The sequence below is a fragment of the Prionailurus bengalensis genome, chromosome F2 (assembly GCF_016509475.1).
Source record: "Prionailurus bengalensis isolate Pbe53 chromosome F2, Fcat_Pben_1.1_paternal_pri, whole genome shotgun sequence".
NCBI lineage: Eukaryota > Metazoa > Chordata > Mammalia > Carnivora > Felidae > Prionailurus > Prionailurus bengalensis.
Genome location: NC_057353.1, coordinates 68,033,098 through 68,060,698, shown reverse-complemented (window position 1 = coordinate 68,060,698; position 27,601 = coordinate 68,033,098). Strand labels below are relative to the sequence as shown.

The window sequence follows — 27,601 nt, the reverse complement described above, 5'->3', positions numbered from 1 at the left end:
AGGAGCAGTTTAGTGATATCTGGGGGTTTACTGAAATTCCATGACACCTTTCTGATGTCCATGATCTCCCCAAACATACTAAAACTCAGTAAATTCGGATTTTTCAGCATTCTGCCAGACATCACAAGTGCTTGTTTCTTCACTCACCGTTTCTTCACATAATCCCAGCCTGGCTAATTCGTGTTATACAGTGGAACTTCTAAAGCCCTTGATTGTTCTGTGTGAACGTGTTTTCACAGAACCCAGAAGAGAATCTTATCTGACTGGTTGGGTACGTGAGGAAAGTAGAGTACAGAGGGATTAAGGCCACTTCCCCAGCATCGGTTATTTAACAGAACAGGCAGAACAGGCTTCCCTCTGCATTTTCAGTCCGGCTTTGGTTTTCCTTTGGAAACATGATCCTGAAGCTACATAGAGTCCACAACAGAGTCAAAGACATTCGAGCTCATTCTCCACTTTATTTGCATGTCCCGCATGACTCTGCCCAAATCCCCAAAGTCAAAAGAAAAACTGCAGAGCCTCAGTGTTAGCACTAATTTATGATCACGATCATTTCTCTCAAATGTCTATTTTACCCTTCGTTTTAAATTGCAAAGTATATATTTACATGTTTATATACAAATAACCTCAAAAACAAATTAACCCCAATCTTGGTCCAAGAGTTTCCACTTTAGAAGTGGTTTCCTTCTCTGCTATGTACGTCCTCTTCCAAGAGTCTCTTAGGACTTGGTGAGTTCCAAATATTCGTTCACAAATGGTTCCCTTTTTAGCTTAATGAACCAAGTACTTAATTTCCGAGTAAATCAGAGGAAATATTACAGAGCATGCTTTGTACAGGACAGCACCACTACTGAAAATGGCTCGGGGTTTTGTAATCCAAGGCTCCGACTTAAAGCAAAAATACGTGGCGTAGATCGCAACAGCAAAGAAATGTCCAATTAAAACTAGAGGGTTAGGAGACAGTCTGTAACAGAAAAAAACAAACAAAAAAACCCATATATATATTAGTAAGACCCGGCAATTAAAATTCACTCATAAAAAGGTTCTAATTATGTATCATCTACAAAGCTGAACACACGCTCTACACTTTAGAGGACTCTGCAAGCTTGTGTGGCCCGCTGTATGACAGGGACAGATACATGTTCTTACAAGAAACTCCTTAGACTACCCCCTGTCAGAGAAGCCAGCAACTCTTAGTCTAGTTCACATAAACTGTATGTTTTGAGCTGTCCCACTGATCTTGAGACCTCAGTCCGAAGTACCTGGATGGCCTGACCTGTGGGAGTCTTGGGTTTTCCAAAGATAATAGATCAGATCATAGATGAATGAGAAGAGACTTGAAGAATTTTACCCTGCAGACTTTTCAAGAATAATTCTATGTATGCCTGTACTGTCAAAACCATTACTGAGTTTCACAAGTCCCTGCACGTCAACTGAATTAAGTTTTAAATACAAACTCCTCTGTTATCTGTGGCTCCCAACAATCAGATCAAGTGGTTAAACCCACCAGCAAAAACTAAGTTTCTATTTTAATCAGGGCTTTAGCCCCCTCTACCACCAACTTCTGCTCACCACTTTTCCCAGAAGTAAAACACAGGACTAAGTGTTGCTTTTTTCCTTTCTCTGAGCTACCTTCTGATTGAGATTCTAATGGATAGTAAAGTGACAAAATGTATAAGGAAGAAAGACCTGCAGTAATTAATAAACTGAGCAGTCCAAAGAAGATCTGAAATACCCAGTTCCTGTGTCATCGAAACGACCCAGGGTGCCTGGGTGGTTCAGTAGGTGAAGCGTCCGAATCTTGATTTCAGTTCAGATCATGATCTCACAGTGTGGGAGTTCAAGCCCCACATCGGGCTCTGCGCTCACAGCACGGAGCTTGCTTGGGATTCTCTCTCTCTCTGTCTCTCTCTCTCTCTCTCTGTCTCCCTTTGCTCCTCCCCTGCCTGCACTCCTTCTCAAAATAAACAAACATTAAATATATTTAAATAAATAAATACAACTTACACAGAAAGCAGCCCAACAGGACCAGCAATACATTCTCCACCAAGTTTGAAATAAAGAAAACAGGCTTTTCTTAGTTGATGTACGGAATCTAAAATAAAATTTTAAAATCACTCTGAATCAAAATATTCACACGTTTATTTTAGGGTGCTAATGATCTGTCAGAAAAAAATGTAACATAGACCAAACCTTATAATTTTTTAAAAAATCTAGTCCTGGAATTTCAACAACTCAAAATTTCTTTTAAATTCCATAATTAGCATTATGGGCAATAGCGTAAGTGTGAACAAACTTTTCTGTTAGTAAATAATCACTGTAAAAAGCATGCAGGTCTCAGAAGTTAAAGTTGTTTAAGTGTTATTTCCTTGACTGTGTTGTAAATTGATTAAATGATGCAAATATGTTGTAAGTTCTTTTGGTCATAAAAACACAATTCTAGAACCCAAACTCCCAATCTCTAAGATACCCAACCTGTATTTCTGAGCATATTATCAAGTAAAAATAGCTGTGAATATTAAATATTAATAATGCCTTATATTTGTATACTTTTTCATACTTTTCAAAGTAACCTGTCAAACCTTCACAACAGAGTATTATCAACCAATAATCTATTTAGAATCAATGTTCTTTTCAGGTATACTTAAGATTTTTCTTTAGAACAGATAAAAAAGGATATAATAGGTAATCTCACTCCAATAAAACTCTTTCCTCTTCTATCATAATTTCTTTTAAGTTGTTTGTTGGCAGATTGAAATTCATAATGTAAGACTCTCAAAAGCTTAGGAAAACTTAAAAAGAAGTGCTTAGAAAAACTCAAAACTTTTCTTTTTGCTTGCCCACCCCGCCAGTTTAGCTTCCGTGCCAGTTAGCAAGAGAGGGTAGATTGGCAAACCACCATCAATGAGTTGTTTTTTTTCTTTTAGCGAGGATAACGTGTATGGAGGCCACAGAAGGCACTTGTGCCATATCAGGTCACCAAAGAACTGGATCGCCAGTTCACGGAAGTAGGCTTGTTGTAAATATCTGAGGTAATAGGATTGGAGTCACATTTATTCCTGAAAACGTAAACGTCCGATTTCATCGTGGCACAGTCGCCTCCTCCTCCATTTCTACTGCTTCTGCTGCATCACGTTTTCCTCAATATACAGACTGACCGTCGCCACTTTACAATGTGGAAGCAAATACAAAAGCATGGGAACGTTTCAAGTGACTAGAAGGGCGACGCATTCTGCTATTCGTGCATCGTAGCAGGAGACAAAAATCTAACCTTGTTACGAAGCTCATTACTTATTTCACAAAATAGAACGAACAGAAATCGAAACTGGTGTTCAAGGAAGAAAAGGCTTAACAACTGTTTCGTTTTCACCCACGGCCAGAAGACCCTCCATCACGACTTTGTGCATCTGTGGCTCTGCGTGAGCGGATTTGGGCCAGAGGAATGAATAGACACATTATTGAAGTATTGCTATTAACACTTCCCCACAAAGTGGTGGATACGTGATAACTAGAGGCTAAAAGTCTTGCGCAAGGATGGAGTTAAGGGCCACCGGTTGGGAGTCAGTAGACTTGGTAAATATTTCTATTTGTGGCCTAACGACTAACTTTCTTATAATTCAGTTCCCTTCCTGTGATAAAAATCAATTTTTTAATTTTAAAAATCAGTAATTTCCATTAAAAATTATCTATACTTAGGGGCACCTGGGTGGCTCTATTGGTTAAGAGTCCGACTTTGGCTGAGGTCATATCTCATGGTTCATGAGTTTGAGCTCCGCACTGGGCTCTGTACTGTCAGTGAGGAGCCTGCTTGGGATTCTCTCTCTCTGCCCCTCTCCCTGTCTCAAAATAAATTAAAAAACAAACAAAACTGAAGAAAGTAAGATATACTTACCATCCGTGGCAGAAAATAATTCATAAAGAGCCTGAGCAAGGATATTCACAACAAAGGAATGAGATGTTTTTCTTGCCCAGTAGAATGATTTTTTGGCCTAAAAAAGAAAGAGACCACTTGTTATATGGTAAAGCTGGGGGGCAGCACAAATGAGTGCTTATAATCCCCTCAAGCTGATGTTTATCCTGAGGACTACCTACAAGTAATGCAGCCTTATGTTCATCATTTACACACACATGCACACACGCACACACAAGAACACATCTCCAGAGCAATGAGCTCCATGACTCTGAAGCTAAATGTACAATCACTACGGGCAAAGTGGCCCGTGCCAACCAATGCTACGTAATACTCATACAAAAATGGAGAAACTGGGGCACCTGGGGGGGGTCAGTCGATTAAGCATCTGACTTTGATTTCGGCTTGGGTCATGATCTCCCAGTTCACGGGTTCAAGCCCCGTGTTGGGCTCCGTGCTGGCAGCACAAAGCCCGCTTGGGATTTTCTCTCTCTCTGCCCCTCCCCTGCTCGCGCTTTCTCTTTCTCTCAAATAAATAAACATTTTTAAAAAACAAAAAAACAGAAATTCGGTAAGATTCATGGGGTGCACAGGCTCCCAGATTCTTTACACGGTAACAAGGCCGCCTGAGAACCATGACTTAGGATCAGGCTCCTCCCAGGTACAGATCCCCCCAAGGAGGTCCCATTCCTCTTAGGCCTAGAAAGAAATCTGTCTTGAGGCACCTCTGTCAAAGAATGATTGAATATCCTACCTGGAAAACAGCTGCATCATCATAAAGGTCAGGGATACCTTTTAGCAATTTTCTCCATATCTTTATATCTTTAAAAACAACAGTCATTCCTCCTCCAGTAAGAGGATGCCGCATATTATACGCATCTCCCAGAAGAAGAACGCCTACAATGAGAGAATTTAGATTATGACATCATCCCTTAAGACACAGAAAAAAATCGTCTGTTACTTTCTAAACATGAGTGTGAGCCAGAAAATCAAGATGTGAAAATACAAGGGAACAAATCATGCCTAAAATTTGCTGATGCAAAAATTCAGTTAGTCCATATTGGGCACCTAGTAGGTCACAGACACTGGGGATACAGTGAGAACGAGAACATGGTCCCTGCCCTCGGGAAAGTCACATGTGAATCAAAGGTGAAGTCAAACTGTCACATACGCATAAGGCCTCTTTCATGAAAACACCAAAAGAATCTTGGCACAAAAAGCAAGTCTTCGACATGGGAAAAATGAAGAGGTCTGACATTTCATGGCAACACTGGCTGCCAGCACACTCTAGAGAAATGTCTGTAAAGTTTGAAGTTAAAGAAAGTGGGCCCTGGGGCGCCTGGGTGGCTCAGTTGGTTGAGTGACCAACTTCGGCTCAGGTCATGATCTCACGGTTCGTGAGTTCGAGCCCCACGTTGGGCTCTGTGCTGGCAGCTCGGAGCCTGGAGCCCGCTTCGGATTCTGTGTCTCCCCCTCTCTCTGCCCCTCCCCCACTCATGCTCTGTCTCTCTCTCTCAGAAATAAACATTAAAAAAATTTTTTTCTTTTTTAAATAAAGAAAGCAGGCCCTGGGAAGATGATACCCAGCCATGCTGCAGTCTGAATTAAAGAGCAGGAACAAGCAGATATTCCAAACCTATCTGAAGTTAATTTGGACAAATAAGCCCTGACTGAATCTTACCTGAAAATCAGCTCTTTGATTCAAAACTGCAGGGGCAGGAGGCGCCACCCTTTGACTGCAGGTGCGCCTGCCTGAGCGGCCTGCCTTAATGACGTAAGACTTGAGTAACATTTCAACAAAGCGTTTATTTAATTGTATTTGTAAGAGACACAGACAACCATAATAGTAATGTGAAGGTGGCAAGATTATGGGTAACTATTTTCTGTAACGTCACAGTTACATTTGTAACTAACTGTAGAATACACATAAATATTAGCTTCTAAAAAGGTAGCTTCTAAATATTAATTCACATTTCTTATGTATTTCTCTAATATCTTCACTAAAAACACCACAAACTATATGGGGTGCGTGGGTGGCTCAGTCAGTTAAGGATCTGACTTGGGCTTAGCTCATGATCTCACGGTCCATGAGTTCAAGCCCCTCGTCGGGCTCTGTGCTGGCAGCTCAGAGCCTGGAGCCTGCTTCGGATTCTGTGTCTCCCTCTCTCTCTCTCTGCCCCTCCCCAGCTCACATCGTGTTCTGTCTCTCAAAAAGAAATAAACATTAAAAAAAAAAAAAAAACCCACAAACTATAAACAGCTTTTATTCCTCCTTCTCCAAGGAACATTTCTAATTCCACCAATTGTTGCTGGCATGCCATTTATATCGGTTTGGCATTGGCCTCTTCATTCTGCTTTGCATTAGTTTCTTTATACTATTAGTAGTTTATTATGCATGTTTTCCCATAGCAAATTCCATCTGTTGACGTTCAGGAGCCACCTCGTAGCAACAGCTCCCGCCCACACCTGTCTCTGGGGACCTGCTCTCAGGCTGTCAGGGGTGTTCCGCACCTCTCCTCCAACGCCCTGCCAGCACTTCCTACACAATATGCCCGAGAGCCGACTCACCACCCCTTCCCACACTTCCTAAACTTACGTTCTTTTCCCTGTATTTCCAATATTAGCAAACAGCTGGCAAAATCATCTAAGCCTGAAACGTAGAATCCATCAAGAGACCTCTCTCTCCCTTACTACAACAGCCAACGGGTCACCAACTTTCATGCATTCTACATCCCAGAGACACACGTTTCCACTCCCTACCTTCCATTCTCACTGCCATGGCCCGGCGTTCCAACCTCTCACCACCACCCTCGTGGAACAACGGCCTTAATGTAAGCTTTTGCCTGACCCTTCTTCCAAACCACTCTCGACAGCACAGAGTATTACCTCTAAGATAAAAATCTAATCGTGCCACCATCTCATTTAAAACTTTCCAAGTGACTATTAGAAATAAATGAGTTCAGGGGCGCCTGGGTGGCGCAGTCGGTTAAGCGTCCGACTTCAGCCAGGTCACGATCTCGCGGTCCGTGAGTTCGAGCCCCGCGTCAGGCTCTGGGCTGATGGCTCAGAGCCTGGAGCCTGTTTCCGATTCTGTGCCTCCCTCTCTCTCTGCCCCTCCCCTGTTCATGCTCTGTCTCTCTCTGTCCCAAAAATAAATAAACGTTGAAAAAAAAAATTAAAAAAAAAAAGAAAGAAATGAGTTCAGCAAGGTTTCAAGATATAAGATACACATGCAAAAATCAATTGTATTTCTGTACACTAGCAATGAAGAATCTTAAAATGAAGTTAAGAAAACAAGTCTATTTACAATTGCATGAAAAGGAATAAGATACTTGGAAATAAGTTTAACAAAAGAAATGTAATAAAACACTCTGAAAGCTACAAAATATTGTTGAAAGAGAAAATTCATACTACATTTATAGTCTAATTTGACAAGAGTGCCAAGACACTTCAATGGGGAAAGACTACTCTTCATCAAATAGTACTGGGACAACCAGTATCTACACAGAAATGAAGCTGAACCCCTTCCTCACACCATACCCAAAATTTAACTCAAAATGGATCAAACACCCAAACGGAGTAGCTAAAACTATAAATCTCTTAGAACAACATATAGGATTACATCCTCACAATCTTGAATAGGGCAAAGCCTTTTTAATTACTTATTTATTTTAAATACTGCTGTTTCCCATGCTAGTATTTTTAAGTTTATTTATTTATTTTGAGAGAGAGTGCACAAGCAGGGGAGGGGCAGAAAGAGAGGGAGAGGGAATCACAAGCAGGATCCGCCCCCTCAGTGTAGAGAGGGGCTCAATCTCACAAACCATGAGATCATGGGACACTTAACCCACTAAGCCACCCAGGCGCTCCTAGGGCAAAGTCTTTTTAGATATGGCATCAAAAGCACAAAGTGACAAAAGAAAAACACAGATAAACTGGACTTCATGAAAATCAAAAACTTCAATGGACATCATCAAGAAGTGAAAAGACAATCCATGGAATGAGAAAAGTTTTTGCAAATCATTTATCTGACAAGGGACTTATATCTAGAATATATAAAGAACTCCTAGAACTCAACAAAAGTTTTTTTTATTAATTTAACCAATTAAAAAATGTGCAGGCTGAATGGACATTTCACCAAAGAAGATATACAAATATCCAATATGCGTATGAAAAGATTTTCAGCATCATTATCCATCACAGAAATACAAATCAAAACCACAATGAGATATCACTTCACACCTACTAGAGTGCTTATGGGCAAGAAGATAGATAATAACAAATGTTGAGGATGTGGAGAAACTGGAACATTCACACATCGTTAATGGGAATGTAAAATGGGGCGGCCGCTTTGGAAAAGTTTGGCAGTTCCTCAAAGAGTTAAACAGAGTTACCAAACCCAAGAAAAATGAAAATTACGTCTGTACATAGACGCATATACAGACGTTCACAGCAGCGCCGTTCATAATAACCAAAAATGAAAACAAGCCAAATGTCTATCAACTGATGAATAGCTAGTTAAAATGTAGTATATCCACACATGGAGTATCATTTTGCCATGAAAACAAATGAAGGACTCACACATACTGCAATGTGGATGAACCTCAAAGAAGCCACTCACGAAGGATCCACTGATTTCATTTATAGAAAATGTCCAGAATAGGCAAATCCTCAGAGACAAAAAGTAGACTGACTAATGGATGCCTGGGGCTGGGAGTTGGGAGAAAATGAGTAGCGACTGCTAATGGATATAGGGTTTCTTTTTGGGGTAATAAAAAGGCTCTTTATTTTTTTTATTTTTTATTTTTTTTTAATTTTTTTTTCAACGTTTATTTATTTTTGGGACAGAGAGAGACAGAGCATGAACGGGGGAGGGGCAGAGAGAGAGGGAGACACAGAATCGGAAACAGGCTCCAGGCTCTGAGCCATCAGCCCAGAGCCCGACGCGGGGCTCAAACTCACGGACCGCGAGATCGTGACCTGGCTGAAGTCAGACGCTCAACCGACTGCGCCACCCAGGCGCCCCTAAAAAGGCTCTTTAGAGTCCGTTTTAACTGACCGTGGTGATGGTTGCATTGATCTATGAATATACTAAAAACAAATGAATTGTAAACTTCAATGGATGAGCCATATGATTTATGAATTACATCTCAGAAAAGCTATTAAAAAAAAAAGTTGCAATGACTTTCCACTGTCTACAGAATGAAAACTAAACTTTAAATAAATACCTTACCTTTCTACCACTATGACACCTAGCCTACGCTCCAGTCACAGGAAACCACTTGAGTTCACTGAAAGTGCCACCATTTCTCAGCCTTCGTGGCCTGTGCAGATGCTATTCCATCTACTTAGAAGTCCCTCATTTCACTGTCCACCTAGTGGACTCCCACTAACCCTTCTTGCCCCAACCCCCGTTTTCTTGCCTGAGACATGTCTTCCCAAATCACCCTTCCTAGTTCACAAGCTCCCCTCCCTGCCACACTGAATCTTGTGGTACCACGAGTGGGCTTTGACTACAGCATTTATCAACAGTGTTCTGAAATTACCAGCTGATACCCCTGACCAGAAAACTGCCTTTTCTAGATTTAGGACTATATTTAACTGTCGTATCCCAAATAATGACTTAAATGCACTCAACATTAAATAATAAAGATATCATAAAACTAATTCTGGTGTTAGTAATGTGTTCATCCACAGGAACCACTTCTCTGTCCCACATATCATTCCCAGCAGCATACATTTAATCACATATTATATTTGGAATATTTGGAATTTACATATCTGGAATATACTTTATAAATCACTCCAATCAAATGGTACCTCGTTTGTTCACTGGGGAAGAAGGAAGAAAGCTTGCTGGCATAGATCTCAAACGAGAATTCTGAATGGCTTCTAGGAACGGTTCTTTGAGGTGATCTGCAATAAATCCCAATGGTTTATAAAATTCAATTTTCAATTATCACATGTTCTTAATCAAGTATAAACAAATACCTTCTATACTTCTGTTATGGTTGCTACATATATCCTGGTGGCAAATCAAGAACTAATTATTTTATTAACACAATTGTTGGTTAAGCACCTAGTTATTCATGCTGAGGAATGACTAAGAAATCTGAGAAAATTAATATAAATAGATACACACAGCTGAATGAACAAAAAAGCGAAGAGAGTGAAGCAAATTCAGAGGAGAGGAGACGGAGAAAAACCACCCACCTCTCTTCCAAATGTTCACTGACAGGGATCAGATTTAACACTTAGGTTACCATCACCACCATAACCTGGTAATGACAGATGAAATGTACTACCAATTCACAAACAGCAGGAATATATGTATGGTAGAAAAAGGGTAAGATGCAGAGAGCTCTACTTTTCTGAGCTTCCGTTTCTTCATCTATAAAATGAAATGCTTTGGTTATTAGCCCATCTCTCAGATACTCCCAAGTTTTAAAGTATCAGAAATGAACTGTCTTTTCATACAGTTCTCACTGTAATCTGGGAATACAGGCGCAGAATGCCTACGTTGAAGCTATTCCATTCCTATAAGTAGAATTTCAATAACCTAACTAATATTAATATAAATCTACAAATGGTTTCCCACCATGATCTCAGGGAAGTCTGTTCTGAACCTCTGTACTGGAAAAGGCAATCTACAGTGAAAGAAAAAAAAATGCCAAAAATATCACATTATTGGGGCGCCTGGCTGGTTCAGTCGGTAGAGCATGCATCTTTTTTTTTTTTTTCTGTAATTTTATTTTTGTTTAGTAATCTCTATACCCAACATGGGGCCAGAACTCATGACCCTGAGATCAAGAGTCGCACACTACTCTGACCAAGCCAGTCAGGCCCCCAAAGTGTGCGACTCTTGATCTCAGGGTTGTGAGTTCGAGCCCCACATTGGGTATAGAGATTCCTTAAAAATAAAATCATAAACAAATAAAAAAATAAAATAAAAAATAAAAATATCACATTATTGACTATCTTTTTCCTAAATGTGAATAATTCATTTTTCCTAAAAGCTTCAAAAATGGCTTAAGTGAAAATATACTGAAATGTTGAAAATGTCTTTTTTTTTAATTTGGGAGAGAGTGAGCACGAGGTGGGGAGAGGGGCAAAGGGAGAGGGACAGAGAGAGGCAGAGAGAGAGAGAGAGAGAGAGAGAGACAGAGAGAGAGACAGAGAGACAGAGAGAGAATCTTAAGCAAGCTGCACGCTCAGGGTGGAGCCCCATGCAAGGCTCGACCCCACAACCCTGGGATCATGACCTGTGCCAAAATCAAGAGTCAGACGCTCAACCGACTGAGCCAGCCAGGCGTCCTGAAAATGTCATTATTAAAAATCTAAGTCCATCTTAGTCCTCTTCAGATGTTTATATTCTTATTAAACAGAGTGTTTTCACACAGATTAAAAGATAACCAGAGGGCACCTGGCTGGCCCAGTCAGTAGAGCACGTGACCCTTGATCTGGCGGTCATGAGTTTAAACAACCACATTGGGCACGGCGCTTATTTAAAAACAAAACAGGACAAAAAAAACTTGAAAAAGAAACAGAATTTTTAAACAAAATATACACCTACCACAGATAGTTTCCTATTACTATAATCATATCATCTAATCATATTAAAGGGTTTCTCTTCAATTTTATCAATATTTTAATATTTCAATTAATAATCTTAATTTTTTAGATTTTTTTTTAACTGACATCTTCAAGTCTCAAAAAAACATGTCAGAAAGTCATTTTTTAGGAGCGTTTTGCAAAGATGCCTGAACTCTCATGAAGCCTTTCTGTATTCAACTCAAAACTAAAAATGACCTTGAAGATTGCGTACAGCTCTAACATTCTGAAAGGGGGCTTTATGAGCCACACACAACTGGCCTCACACTGGCTCTGTCACTTAGTGATCGTTTATCTTTGGAGGACCTTTTGCTGATTCTTAGTTCCCTCATTGATAAAATGGGGATCATGATAATGTCCTACCTCACAGGGTGATCGCGTAGATTAAGTTATGTTTATAAAGCACTTTATAGTAGATATTCAATAAATGGTATCTACTATTGCTACAAAAACCAAGCACAAAAGTAATTAAGTATAAGAGAGATTTCTAGAATTCGGAGACCTTAGATTGCTATTTGGACCACCTTAAAAAGTACCACATATGCCAATATTAATAATTATCCTGAAAGCAATGATTTAATTATTAATATGAAAAAATATATTGAAAAAAATTTTTTTAATTTGAAGGTTGTTTTTTTCAACGTGCTAAAACAGCTCAACTCCAGTGTATCTGACGGACGAGATGCATTTTTTTTTACCTGCCATGTTTATCTTTGGCCTAATTTAGAAACAGCTTTAGTGAGAACCGGAGATGGACAGCCTTTTGTGATATTTTAGACTACAGATTACCATGTGGATGAAATCTCTTTCTTACCGGGTAATTGTGGGTAAATTTTTTCAGCCATGTATTCTCTTAAATTCCTGGGCATTTCCCCCCGAATGTCAACAAGTACTCGAGTTTCATCAGATGAAATCTGATAGATGAGAACTGGACTCGGATTAGCCAAAATAAGTTCAGCATGATTTGCTTTAAACTGTGGTGCATGCTAGGGGGGAAAAAAAGAATTAATAATTTTCAAATTTCAAGTTGTGTTTATTTTTCTATAATTATGTTCCTATAGTACCTTCATAATAAAGCCAACAAAATGAGATGAAACAGAAACTTTATTGGAGATCAGGTTTTTCCTAAACTTGGAAAAGAGTCCATCGGCAACAACGGTCAATGGAGCATGGAGTTCCTACAACAAAGATAAACAATACTCAGCTAAATGGTTAGAAATACAAAGTAAAAGGACCACATTTTACATATTTTATTGGACAACATTATGGAGGGTAATGAAGATAACGCTACTAAAGAAGCTGTTATGGAACTTAAGTTAATGCATAAGACATTAATACTTCCTCTCCTGAGGGACTGCCTGCCTTCAAAGTACTACCATCCAAATCATCTGGGAGTTAAGTTACACTTTGATAGACAACAGAGGAATCAACTACAAAGCAAGTGTGGACCACAGAAGACTGAATCTCATCATCACAAAGTCCAAGGACGAGTCCAATGTTTATTCTAGCATTTTCTTTACTTTTCTTTTTTTACTTTAAATTCATGTTAGTTAACATATAGGGTAGTTGGTTTGGGGAGTAGAATTTAGTGATTCATCACTTACATGTAACACCTAGTGTTCATCCTAACAAGTACCCTCTTTGATGCCCATCACACATTTAGTCCACTCCCCTACCCACCTCCCCTATTCTAGAATTTTCTAACTTCATATAATGCTTTCAACCAGTGGCTAGGGCTTAGAAGAATTTTTGTAAATGTGGATATATGTATTTATATTACCTTGCAGTCACCCCCATTAGAGTACAGTTTCTAGGTGGTGGTGACCCATCCACAAAAACCAACAGATTAGCCTTTCACTCTTTCTCTTCTTTCGCTAAACCAAAATGAGCAAATACTGGAAACTATTTTACTCTGCCATCTCCCCAGGCATTCTGGTACTTTTCCCTTTTCAGATCTAAACAATTTGAAACAATTTGTTTACTTTATTCTAATCATTTCTTTTGTATCGAATCCTTGTTTTTTTTTTGCCTTCCAGGCTCCTCTGCTTTTCTGTTTTTCTCACTCGGTCTTTAATACAGCTAATCCAGTGGTGTGTCTGCAAAGCTGTGTGTACAGTCTTGTGAGGTGCTGTAATGGGCAATGTGTTGCAATTTGAAACCCATCCTGCTGCAGAGGGCTTAGAGAGAACTCAAGCAGTAAATTGGTGGGCCTACTTTTTTAAAGCAATAGGAGAAAAAGAAGGAAGACAAAATCTCTTAGGAAGAGCTAATATTTGGTATCTCTCACCTTGATGTCCCCGGTTTCTTTATCCCTGTACTGAACGCCCATTACAGCATCATCTTCTTCTAATAACTGTAGCACGATGCCTTCGATGAATTTTGTACTAAAGGATAAATACACAGACATAAATCACAACAGAGTAGCTCAAACAACTTACATAAGAAAAGATAAATTCCTTATCTCCAGTTTACCCACGTAAACTGGACACACGTGTGCACACATGTACACAGAAAAGGTCTAGAATGATAAGCAAAAACATCATTAATGGGTTTCAGAATTAAGTGTGGTTTTTATTTTCTAATTTCTTAAAACTGAATACATAGGTACTAATCTAATGATCTTTAAAAGTGGTTTTAAAAGTAACATTAGATTTTTACCTCAATTCATTAAAAAAAGTACATGCAGAAAAACTTTACACACCCACACAAATTCATACACAGATGGGAAAACAGAATTGGGACTTTATCCACCGAATTATTCACAGTAGTTACTTCTAGTCAGAAGAGTCATGGATAATTTTTACAAACCTCTGTACATTTCTGTGGATTTTTCCATTTTTCTACAATGAACATATTCTATTCCACAGACATCAAATTCTTTCACTCCTAAGGGTAAGTCCACTTACTTCTTCACTAGCTTACTCAACACTTAAGCCTTTGCCAATGATATGAGGGTTCTCATGCTTGAAACTTCCTCAATTACAGTGCCTAAAGGCTAGGGGCAAATAGAAGTTAATAATTAAGAGAAGAAGCCAGTCCTACCAGACTAGGTCCTTCCTTTGTAAGAATGGAAAAGGGATTTTCCCTTGAAGTCCTCTGTTCTGACTTTTAACAGAAAATACCATAAGCACAAACCCCAACTCCCAAATAGGCAGACAGGGACTTAAACCTTAATTACAAGGGTATCCTTTAGGGGCCCCTGGGTGGCTCGATTAAGTGTCGGACTTCTGATCTCACGGTTTGTGAGTTCAAGTCCTGCGTCTGGCTCTCTAGAGGCTGACACCTCAGAGCCTAGAGCCTGCTTCAGATTCTATGTTGCCCTCTCTCTCTGCCGCTTCCCCTGCTCACACTCTGTCTCTCTCACCCTCTCAAAATTAAATAAATATTAAAAAGAATTTTTAAAAAGTTTATCCTCTAAATCCAACAACATAGAAACGCTATTTAGTCAAAGGAAAAATCTCAATAGTTCTGTGTCATTCACATGGAAATTCTTCACATGATATTCTTGACAAAGGCATTGAAGATCTAACATTCTTCTAACTTGCAGTCTACTTTAGTAATACCTATGTTCCAGCCCATACCCAAACACTTATGACAATTTATGAAATGGTTATTTGTGCAAAGGCCAAGTTTAAATGTGTTTCTTTAACATCATACGTCTGAGTCGTCTTACTTGGGCTCTGCCATCGCTGCTTTCCGGAGACCCATTATGAATCTTCCGTGATGGAAAGCTCTTCCACTCTGCACCTGACTGTTTTCTGACAGAGGGTAAGGAATGTGAACCTCTGATTTGCTTTCCTGATCATGAATTATGTAGCCATGTACGACCTGAGCATCAATACCTTCCACTGCATCTGCAAAACAATTCAGTTCAAAAAAAAATCAATTTTGTTAACATGCCCAGAGTTATATGAGGCACCAAAGGACATGGAGGCATTGAAAATGAGTCTCTTTCTTCATAAAGCGATTGAAACCATCTGGACAAATGGACATTAATAGAAGTAACTATTTCAAAAGTCTTAATGCATCTGAAAGACAACCCTCTGAGCAAATCTGTAATATCACAAAAGATTAATATTTATATAGAAAATCTACTGATTAAATTCTATAGGAAAAATATTAAGATCCTAGTGTCAATGTGTGAAAAGTTTAAGGATGATTCACATTAAGCAATATGGAAACATTGAACAGATCAGGAAAATGTTCAAAACCTGATTAAAAAAAACCAAATCGATGAAATAAACTGAAACATTAAGATATCAAATCTATGAAAACTGCTGGTGAGATGATAAAACTGATAAATTTATATATTACTGGTCATACTGTAAATTAATAACATTTTAGAAAGTAATGGTGGCAATAATTATCAAGAACCACAAAGAAGTTAGCATCCTTTGATTTAATCACCTTAGTCTTGGGAATTCATCTATGTTCATCCTAAAAATATAATTTTTAATTTTTAAGAATTAAAAAAAAATATTTTAATGTTTGTTCATTTTTGAGAGCAAGAGACAGTGCGAGCGGTGGGAGGAGCAGAGAGAGAGGGAGACACAGAATTGGAAGCAGGCTCCAGGCTCTGAGCTGTCAGCACAGAGCCCCATGCGAGTCTTGAACTCAGGAACCATGAGATCATGACCTGAGCTGAAGTCAGACACTTAACTGACTGAGCCACCCAGGTGCCCCAAGTTTTAAGAATTTTTAAAGTTATATATAAGAATAAGTTTACTATAGTGTTATCACTAATAAAGAAGAAATGAAAACAAACCAAATATTAATCTTAGAAAGGTAGAGTACATTATGAAGTATCAACTGAGAAAATACTATGCATAGGCCTAAAATCATAATGATAAGCAAAGTTAATATATTAAGATGAAATGCATTAGAATAATTTCTAATTATTCTAATGATGAAAGAAAATCTTCACAAAGAATTCTATCACACATCTAAGCTAAAATCAAAATAAATTAGCTTTCTGATATGCTTTTTAATTGCCCTTAAGGTCAAGTCGGGGACAAACTGGCTGAATTTTGTTAGACTTCTGACCTAGAATCAAAATTACTTAGTTTTTTAGTATCGTTCTTAAGTTATTACAGTTAAAATTCAGTCAGAGAAAAGTGCACAGACATCCTAAGAGCTGCCAAGTAGCAGTGTATTCACTTTGGGTCTCAGCAAATTGCCAATCTTTTCTGACCTAAATATCTGAAGCCCACTTAATATTTCTATAATGCTTTGTCCAGCCACTGAGACAGCTTGTTTTTCTTAACCCATAACTCTATTATGGAAGTACTTGAAATGTTTACACAGGCCACTTTAGAACATACCAGAAAATGTTAAAAGCGTAATAGCACAGTAAAATTTTTCCTTGGGTAAACTATCTTAAGACAAGTATATAAATAAGGTCTTATTTAAGATTTTTTAAATCTGTTTCTGTCTCAACTTTAGTGATAAAATCAAATACGACAGACTTTGCACACTTTTACTTTAAGTAGGCAAAAAGACTACCCTACACTTCAATGAAATTCGTGCTTCATGAACACTAGACATCAATAACTTTGAAGCCAGTGACATAACAGAGCTATCACTATCTATTAATCATAAGGCTCCACACTTACAATATTAGACTACTGGTCAGTATATCACATAAACTGACATGGAAAACACTCCTCCACATTAGAAAAATGCAGAACTGCTTGCTATAAAAAGGCAAATTAAAAAATAAAACCAACAATGAAAAAAACAAAACACAAAAACCTGCCTATGCTAAAAATGAAAAGCAACTTCAAAGTCAAATCAGTGAACAAGTTTTAAAGGCAACAGCATAAGGGCATCAGAACCACAAGTGTAAAAGTGGAGTTTTAAGGGCCACTCCTGAATAGGAGATAGGAGCCACCATGACCAGGGACAATGAAACGTAGCACCATACATAAATGTCTTGTCAATAACACAGAAACCACAAAAAATTCAATACCAAGAGACATGGCATATGGAAGTAAGCCATTCACCACAGGCTAGGGGTGGAGTCATCCATAAAAAATCCAAACATACCTTTATGCCATGACCTCATATAACTTCTGAACCTCAAACCAAGTATACAGTATATAATAAATTAGGTATCATTTTTGAAAGCCCAAATATAAACCAGAATCAAGGAATAAATATAACAAAAAACATACAAGATTTATGAATCTTTATTTAAATGCATTAAAGACCTAACTGAATGGAGTATACCACATTCGTGGACAGGAAGTCTAAGCCAATTATTCCAAAACTGAGCTACAGATTCAGTGCTATTTCAGTCATAATCTTGACAGAGTTTTTTTGAAAATTTATTTCTAAATTACATAGAGAAAAGCAAAAGGGCCAAGAAAAGCCAAAATAATCCTAAAGAAAATAAGAGGTTCCCCACCAGATATTAAGAGTTATTAGAAAGATATAGCATTTATATTAATTTTAGGAGTTCTTGGGGCAGGTATTTGAGTGGCTCAGTCGGTTAAGTGTCCGACTCTTGATTTCGGCTCAGGTCGTGATCTCACAGTTTGTGAGTTTGAGCCCCATGTGGGCCTCCACACTGACAGTGCAGAGCCTGCTTGGGATTCTCTCTTTCCCTCTCTCTCTTTCCTTCTTCTGCTCAGGCTCTCTCAAAATAAATAAATAAAAACTTTTTTAAAACAAAAAGAGTTCTAGATATTAAACTTAACCCATAGGGCAATCACTTATTAAAAACTCATACTCGGGACACCTGGTGGCTCAGTCCGTTAAGCATCCGACTTCGGTTTAGGCCGTGCATGATCTCACAGTGCATGGGTTCCAGTCGGGCCCTGGGCTCTGTACTGACAGCTCAGAGCCTGAAGCCTGCTTCGGATTCTGTGTCTCTGTCTCTCTCTGCCCCTCCCCGGCTTGTGCTTTCTCTCTCAAAAATCAACATTAAAAAAAAAACACAACTCAGGATGGATCAGTCCATATTATGTTAAAAATCCACACTCTAAAAAGTAACTATTCCAAGTGTTTCTATCATCCACATCTCATCACAACTCAGGGGAAATTCATAGCATAATGAATGTTAATAAAAATTCGTATTTGTAATATTAAAGGTATTCATGGTATGTGGACCCGATAAAATACTTTAGAGGCTCTCCTTACTCTTGCATTGAACTACATATCAAAATCTACTACGTGGCAATGAGAAAGAACGAAATCTGGCCCTTTGTAGCAACGTGGATGGAACTGGAGAATGTGATGCTAAGTGAAATAAGCCATACAGAGAAAGACAGATACCATATGTTTTCACTCTTATGTGGATCCTGAGAAACTTAACAGAAACCCATGGGGGAGGGGAAAAAAAAAAAAAAAAAAAAAGAGGTGAGAGTGGGAGAGAGCCAAAGCATAAGAGACTCTTAAAAACTGAGAACAAACTGAGGGTTGATGGGGGGTGGGTGATGGGTATTGAGGAGGGCACCTGTTGGGATGAACACTGGGTGTTGTATTGAAACCAATTTGACAATAAATTTCATATATTGAAAAAAAAAATCCACTGAGGCTTGTTACCACAGCCTTGGAAGTATCTCCTGAAGCTAGATCTCTAAATGGTTCTATGTACAGTCATCAGTTTTGAGAGCATTTATGGTGCCTAATGTTCAACTATAAAAGCAACAAAATCCTGTCTCACGATACTGTTACATCTGCTTCAGGTGAACCTCTCCGGTAAGATGGTGGTTAGGGAACCCAAAAGGACAGAGATAGAACTTTCCTTCTTCATAAAGCACTCTCTCCACTTGGGTCCTGGGCCCTGCAGGCTTTTGCTTTTCCTCCTTACTAACTGCTCTTCCTCAGTCCCCCTTTATCACTTCCACTTGCCTCACCGATCGCCATACATCAGAGTTCCCCAGGGTTCGGTCCTGGACCTCTTCCTGGTAATGTCTTCTAGTCTTGTTTAAGTACTGACCCTTCTCTTTCTCTCATACCTAATATGTGACTTACCAGCCAGTCCTACTGACTCTTCCTTCAAAAGGCGTTCCCAGAGTGTGACCACTTCCCACCCACTCTATCGCTGGGATCCTAGGATGTTCCAAGCCATCAACTCTCACCGATTCTGCAACAGTCTCCTAACAGATCCCCCTGCTTCTGACTTTGCCACTCTTTGCCTACAGAATAACATGAATACTTCTAAATAATATTTTTAAACACACTTCTAAAGCATGAGATTGAATAACTCCTTAAACTTCTCCAATGGCTTCCCTTTGGAATATGAGCCAAATCCACATAGTGGGCTATCAAATCCTATGGTCTCAGCCCCCACTATCTGCCCACTCTTTACCTCTCCCCTTCCCTCACACCACTCCACTCAACATTATTTTCCCTTCTCACTCTTCCAACAGTTTGTGTCTGTTTTGGTCACCACTGTAGCCTCAGCATCTAGAAGAGCAGCTACAATATGGTGCATGCTAAATGAATATTTATTAAATGAATGAATGAACATCACTCCTTTAGTCATTTCTCTCTCTTGCGCCATCAGTTTATTCCTCTCTACGTGATCATCTCCGTCACCAAACATGCTCTAGTATCAAAATACACCTTCTTTATCTTCACATCTACATCTCATTACTGCCCTACTTCTGTTTTCTGTTACAGAAAAACTCAAGAGTGCTTTCCTAGTCTAAATTTTTTAAACTCCCACCCACTTCAGTCTAAGCTTTGTCTCCACAACTCTGCTGAAACCTCTTGTCAACAACACAAGCAACCTTCAAAACTGCAAAATCCCATGGTCGTTTTTCTGTACTCATCTTACTGGCCCTTCGTTAGCAAACCGTGACATAGTGCCCTTCCCCTTCGTGACACATACCCACCCCCGCCTACCCAAAACCCTCTCCTCTCTTGGATGAAGTGGCACCAAACGCTCTGGCTTTCTCTGCCATTCTACCAGCTCCTTCTCAGACTCCTTTTCAGGCTTCTCTCTTCTACCAGATCTTCAAATACCAGTTTCCCAGGACTTAGTTTATCCTGTCTTCTCTTTTCTCCCTACATGCCCTCAATCATTGTTGTGGCTTTTCAGTACTACAGATAGGCTGACACCTCTGAAATCTCTAACTCCAGCCAGCCCAAACCACTCCTCTGCACCCGAGATTCACATATTCAGCTTAACTTCTCCTCTTGGATAGCTCAACATGTCCCACAAATTCCTCCCCAATGCCTGTTCGTATCAGCAAATGATACCAGCTACCAGCTGTTTAAACCAAAACCCAGGAATCCTTTTTAATATTTCCTTCTTCCCCATATCTCACACCAATCCCTTAGTCAGTCACGCCATTTTTAACATCAGTTGGGCCACTTCTCGTCATATCCTCTGCTCCCATGCTAGCCCAAACCACCATCATCTACCATTTGGACTTAGCAATGAGTTCGCACTGGACTCTGCACTGACTGTCGCTACCCCACTGCCACCATCTTACGGTGTATGGACCACACCATCTCCACATATTCTTTTAAAACAGCATTCTCCCAACTGCACGGTGTGATGCAATGATAAATTATGAAATGAATTTCAAGTTGTGAATTATACACTTGGGTAGGATCATGACAAGTATTTAAAAAGAAAAATGAAACAAATTTCAGCCAGATTTATATATGTACGTATGGGGTGGGTCAGGATAGAAAATGTGTTTGTAATTGTGAGTGGCTGTCAAAGGTCTGAAGCCACTTTGGACGTACAGCATGAACAAGATCACGCCACACTCCTGCTCCACTGACTGCAAAGCCCTCCATGATGTGGCTGCTGCCTGTCTTTCCAACCTTGATCTCAAGTCATTCTCCTTTCCCCATCACCCAACACTTTCTAGCGACACGGCCCTGCTTTTCAGCTCCTCGAATGAAACAGCAAACATTTACATAATGCTTACTACGTACCAGGCACTGTTCTGAGTGCTTTGTGTATAGGAATTCATTTCAGCCTCATAGTAACCTATGAGGCAAGGACTCACATACAATGTCCATTTTACAGATTAAGAAACGGGTACACAGAGCAGGAGCCTGAAGCCTGCTTCGGATTCTGTGTCTCCCTCTCCCTATGCCCTGCTCGCTCTCTGTCTCTCTCTCAAAAATAAATAAACATTAAAAAAAATTAAAAAAAAAAAAGAAACTGGTGCTGTGGAGGTTAAATAACTTAGCCAAGGTCATACAGCTCTTTCAGTGCCTGAACTGGTATTCAAAGTCAGGCAATCTAGTTCCAGAATCAATTCACATAATTATTACACTACCCTCCCGACCACATGAGCCAAGCAAGCTCTTTCTTAACTCAGAGCCCGACATATTTTGTACTCTGATCCTTAAGAGTAGCCAATGAATCTGTCTTATTCACCGGTATATCTTCGGCACCAAGTACAGCACCTCACACAAAGTAGACACTGAGTAAGTATTTCCTAAATGAACAGCTAGTGTTTAAAAATCATTTAGGGGTGACGAGGGGGCTCAGTCAGTTTAACGTCCAATTTCGGCTCAGGTCATAATCTCATGGCTCATGGGTTCAAGCCCCGCATCGGGCTCTGCGCTGACAGCTTGCAGCCTGCTTCGGATTCTCTGTCTCCCTCTCTCTGCCCCTCCCCTGCTCACATACTCTCTCTCTCAAAAACAAACATTAAAAAAAAAACTTTCTAAAATCATTGCTTTAATAGATGATACTTAAAGATTCCGTAACAAGCACATAATACGTACTCCACCAATGACAGCTCCCTTCACTTTTCACTAAATTTCATGCCCTCATTCTAGTTTTCCAATCTTTAATTTTGACCATTTCTATTTTTTAGCCACTTCACTGTATCTCACTAAGTCTCCTTCATATCTCCTCATCCACTAAATTCTTATCTTCTCCTTTGCTCTCATTTTCATGCAAATTGGTTGGTAAAGAGTATAGTGACTTTTAGAAATGTAAATAAATTGAAATATCTTTTTACCAGTTATAGGACAGTCTGAAGTGAAGAGGGTTCGCTTATACCACATTAACTCCTAAAAATTAACATGGACCTACCTTCAAGACCAAGGTCTTTAAGGACACGATAACCACCTGGCTGCAGAAATTCTCCAACTATCCTGTCAGGCTCTTTTAAATCTCTCTCGATTACTGTCACCTTTCTTCCATCTCTGGAAAGCATGGCTGCCAAAGCAGAGCCAACCACACCGGATCCCACAATGATAACTTCTGGATCATTCTGAGAAGATATTGATGAAGAGGCAGCTGCTCCTATTAAGGTGGTTTCTGAAATACTGGTTCCTTTTTTGGGCTGTGTTAAAAAAAAAAAAAAAAGTTAATTATGTATCTACATTTGCTATCCGTAAATCATGCTACTACTACATAGACACTCAGGACTTTTCTATCTTGGGCAAAAACTTCATCTCAAATATTATCACACCAAATGCAGTGCTATGTTTTTAAATCCAGACCATATATAAAAACCAGTGATACTGGGGTGCCTGGGTGGCTCAGTCAGTTGGGCATCAGACTTCGGCTCAGGTCATGATCTCATGGTTCGTGAGTTCGAGCCCCGCGTCAGGCTCTGTGCTGACAGCTCAGAGCCTGGAGCCTGCTTTGGATTCTGTGTCTCCCTCTCTCTCTGCCCCTCCCCTGCTCACGCTCTGTCTCTCTCTCTCAAAAATAAACAAACACTAAAAAAAAAACCCGGGGCGCCTGGGTGGCTCAGTCAGTTAAGCATCCTACTTCGTCTCAGGTCATGATCTCACGGTCTGTGAGTTCGAGCCCCGCGTCGGGCTCTGTGCTGACAGCTCAGAGCCTGGAGCCTGTTTCAGATTCTGTGTCTCCCTCTCTCTGACCCTCCCCCGTTCATGCTCTGTCTCTCTCTGTCTCAAAAATAAATAAACATTAAAAAAAAATTTTTTTTAAAAACCCAATGATATCAAAGTATTAAATAAAAATGTATAATAATACCCCAATAAAGTGAAATACATACTACATTTTCCATATATATTTAGAAAATGCTGTTATACAGATATATTTAGAAATCCACACCAGGCCAAATATAAACAATGTTTGCAAGGGGCTCCAAAGACTTATTATAGGGAAAAGTCTATCATTAATTACTCAGTTCTTCAAGTACATACTAAGCATCTACCAAATGCAAATCACATAAGACTTCTATTTTGACTTCATGTTGCAAACTATACAGCTATTCATTTTTATTTCCACTATTCATTTTTATTTTCTCCTTTTGGATTTTCATCTGAAAAATCTTAACCTAAAATTACTTTTATATAACAAAAAGACTGTCACATCCTAGCTATTAATCTATTAATTGAGAATTATTTAACTCAAGAAAATTCTGAAAGTTCAAAATAACTCATCCTATCCCGTGGGGTGCAACCCCTTCACACTTAAGCCCTTAACATATAAGGACATATTTCATTTGCCCCATCCTGACAGTCTAAGAGAGCCTAGTCAAACAGTTGGTCCATTTAGGAATAAATATCAAAACTATCACTAATTGGGCTGACAATAAAAACTTTATTCATAGGATGAAAAAGTCCAGTTTTGAGATTTATGTCCACTGAGAATAACAGTGCCTCTTGGGTTTTCTAAAATGAATAATTCAGGGTCGAAATAAGTATTTTTTCCCGGTATGTGGGTTGACAAATATAAATGTGTTTCAGATACAGAATTGCAAGGAACCATCTTTCTTGAGTTCTCTGACCTTAATGATTAAGATAAGCCCAAATGCCATTTTGAAGGGATTTTAATAAAAGACCTCGGGCAAAAAGGAAGGAGACAAAACCAAAAATCTTAGAATTTTGATTCTCTGTGATTTTAATATTCATCCAGTCTTCCTTTAACTCTGCATGGACTGGGGCGGGTCCATTCCACTTTTTATCGTCTCTCTTACAGAAATTACCTTTTTGCCCTTTACCAGGAGGAAAAGACAACAGCCTTCTCTTCCCAGAAGTATTTCTTAGTGACCAGAATTACTATTTTTTTTAAATTATAGTTCTGAGAGCAAGATAAACCCTTTTTGTCATCTTAGCCATTTCTTATCAGTTTTTCTTCCTAACTTTTCCCTGTTAAACCATAGACACACACACACAGACACACACACACACAATCCTGGAAGGGGAACCTGAGTTGGTTAAGTCATTCAAAGAAGGGTCAACAGACGAAGCACTAATGGGAACTTTGTTCCTGCACCAACTCCCTGGTGTTTAAGAAGCAGCAGAAAGCCTGAGGCATTCACATACAGAACCAGTTATTGATGGCTGGTAATCAAATTTTCTCTTCCCCAAAATGTCTCAACATCACATGACGTAATGGCATTCCAGCCACCTAAACGAGCAGTCCGTGACCCTGGCAGAAGTTACCTCAGACACCCCTGAAGATTTCAAACTGAGATTAAAGACTGCCTCTCCCTCCTCTCCTATTGCTGGCACCCACACCCACCACATCGCTGCACGCGGCACTAGTCAAAAGGTTCCTAACAGATGAGCGCTTTTACACCAATCTTAATAGCTACCATTTATTCATTATGAGCCACAATCATTTAACTCCTTAACTGGCAACAAGACCAGCGCCACCCCCATCTAATAGAAGAGGTAACTCGTTCTTACAGAAACGAAGCAATTTGCCAAAGGTCCCAGAGACAGAAGTGGTGGAACCAAAATTCTAAACGAAGTCCTCCCTTCTGTAAGCCTTGTACTGTGGATCCAGTTAAATAATGTCAATCCGGAGCCTCAAAGAGTAAACCACTTTCTGAGGCCACTCGCCCTAACTCCAAGTCACCATCATGCCTCACTTGGCTTACGACTGCCATCTTTCACCTGAGAGCCTGCTTCCATTCTCGTGCCCTGCAAGCTACTCTCCACACACCAACTGGAATGTTCTTTCTAAAAAGTAAAAATCAGTATTGTTACGCCCGTGCTTAAAACCCTCCAGCGAGGGGCACCTGGGTGACTCAGTTAAGCATCCGACTTCAGCTCAGGTCATGATCTCACGGTTTCATGAGTTCGAGCCCCGCATCGGGCTCTGTGCTGACAGCTGGGAGCCTGGAGCCTGCTTTGGATTCTGTGTGTGTCTCTCTCTCCCTCTTTCTCAGTCTCTCTCCGCCCCTCCCCTGCTCGTGCTCTCTCTCAAAAATAAATAAATGTTAAAAAAAAAATTAAAAAGTCCCCCAGTACTCTTGGGAAAAAATCCAAACACCCATGGCCAACAGGCTCTAAACGTTCCGGCGTCAATGACCACTGCTCCCTCATCTACCACTGTCTTTGCGGGAGGCATAACCTCAAACATGACTGACGACTAGCTTCTGAATTAGGAACATGGCTGAACTGAGGACCTTACTCAATTACTCACATGACTTAGGACACTACTCCACTGATTTACTCAAGGCTCCACCGACATGGGGAGAGGAAGGTGTTTTGCCCAAGACTTCGAAATGCTGAACTAATTTTTATTCCACTAACTTTTCGAATTGTTCTGTTATTTTCCCCACCCAGCTGTCATTTACAAGCAGTGGACTTAACCTGCAGCAGGTTTCTTTCTTCTCAGGTACAAACACAATCCTTACCTAAGGTTTTAAGTATCTTTTTTTCCCCCAATCACAGAAGGTGATTCTGTCCTCCTTCAAAATGAGATTCTAATATTTCACATCCCCTTTCACAAGCAAAGCTATATTCATAATCAAATCAGTGTCATGACAGCATTGGCTCTACGGACACTAAATGGAACAAATCTTTTCCATCACCCCTAAGAGTGTCAAGGATGTAGCCAAGGAACAGTCAAGGGCTTAAAAACAAAACCAAAAAAAAAAAAAAAAAAAAAAAGAACCCACGAAAATTAAATGAGAATTCATACCAGAATATCTAAACTGCTGCCTCTGTCCTTTAGAAAAGATGAAAATTTACGTTTGAGCGACCCCCAATCCTAATTTGTTAAAAAAGAGACTCCTTCATTTGCCCACTTAAAATTCAACCTACCCTCCTAGACCCAAGCTGTTCTTTATTTTCTGATCCCGGGGGCGACTTGGCCCAGAAGAAGCCAATGAAAGGCAGGGCCGACAGAATATCCGAGAAGACCGCGAACTGGGAGCCGCTCTGCTGGCGCCCGAGCAGGGCCCCGCTCCGGTAGCGACAGCGGTAGGACAGCACCAGGCCCAGGGACAGGAACACCAGCACGCACAGCAAGAGCTCCTTGTTGGCAAAAGAGACGAAGTCTCCGCATTTCTTGTAAAAATACGTGAAAGTGGCAATGCCCAAGAAAGTCCACATGGTTCAAAGGCTCCTTCGGTGACCCCGGGTCAGCGTTGAGATCCTCTTTTTCCTTGCGGGGTTTTGGTGATGTGAGGTTCTCCCCAAAACGTGTCACCAGACGGAGCGCGAGGAAGCGGCCGAGCTCCCGCCAACACCGTCACAGGATTACAATTCAAGCCAGACGAGTTTACAAAATCCTACCACGGTGGAATAAAACAGTTCGCGAAGAGGGGAAAGTTGGCCAGACTTAGAAAGCAGTATTAAAACATCGCCCGCTGCAACCGCTTCCGAGCAGACTCTAATCTTTCCGGCAACCCATTCATTTCCTTCCCCAGGATGGGCTTCTCCTGGGTTGCTGCAGGTGATGTCCGTCAAAGGTGACGCGGGCCGGCTCACCTGCAGCAGGTGCCCTTCCAGGCGGCGTGGGGAGACGAAAGAAACGTCCCGGCGCGGCGGCAGGGGCGGCCTGGCCAGGGGCGGGAGCGCCCACGCTCGGGCGGCGCCGGGGCTGCCTCTTCCCACGGAGGACGGCCTTGGACTCGAGACTGCGGCCCCAGCCCAGGCAAGCGCGGCCGCTCTGCAGACGCTCCGGGTCACCTGCCCCACGAACCCTCCAGGCCGTGACTCCGTTTCCCCGCGGGTGACCGGCGGTCTCCAAGGAGCTTCCTCAGACGGCGGCGGCTCCCGACGGCCTCCTCGTCAGCATCCCTCGCCGGCGGCCGCTGCCCTCCCCAACTCGGCGCTTCGGCAGTAACCAGAGTAACCGCCGCCCGCCCTTCGCCAGCCGCCGGCCCGGCGTGCCCGGGGCGGCCGAGGGGCTCCGCCCAGGCGAGGACCAGGAGGCGG

At 40.6% G+C, this 27,601-nt stretch overlaps 1 protein-coding gene across 1 annotated transcript; it reads right to left on the bottom strand.

Moving 5' to 3' along the window:
- Positions 1-438: 438 nt before the first annotated feature.
- SQLE (squalene epoxidase) lies at positions 439-27,601 on the bottom strand. Its single transcript, XM_043601744.1, has 11 exons — positions 26,483-27,601; positions 22,539-22,791; positions 15,195-15,375; positions 13,809-13,905; positions 12,586-12,699; positions 12,336-12,507; positions 9,731-9,826; positions 4,665-4,807; positions 3,893-3,989; positions 2,008-2,095; positions 439-964 (listed from the first exon to the last, which is right to left on the bottom strand). The coding sequence occupies exons 1-11, from the start codon at positions 26,771-26,773 to the stop codon at positions 772-774; spliced, it is 1,725 nt and encodes a 574-aa protein (XP_043457679.1). The 5' UTR covers positions 26,774-27,601; the 3' UTR covers positions 439-771.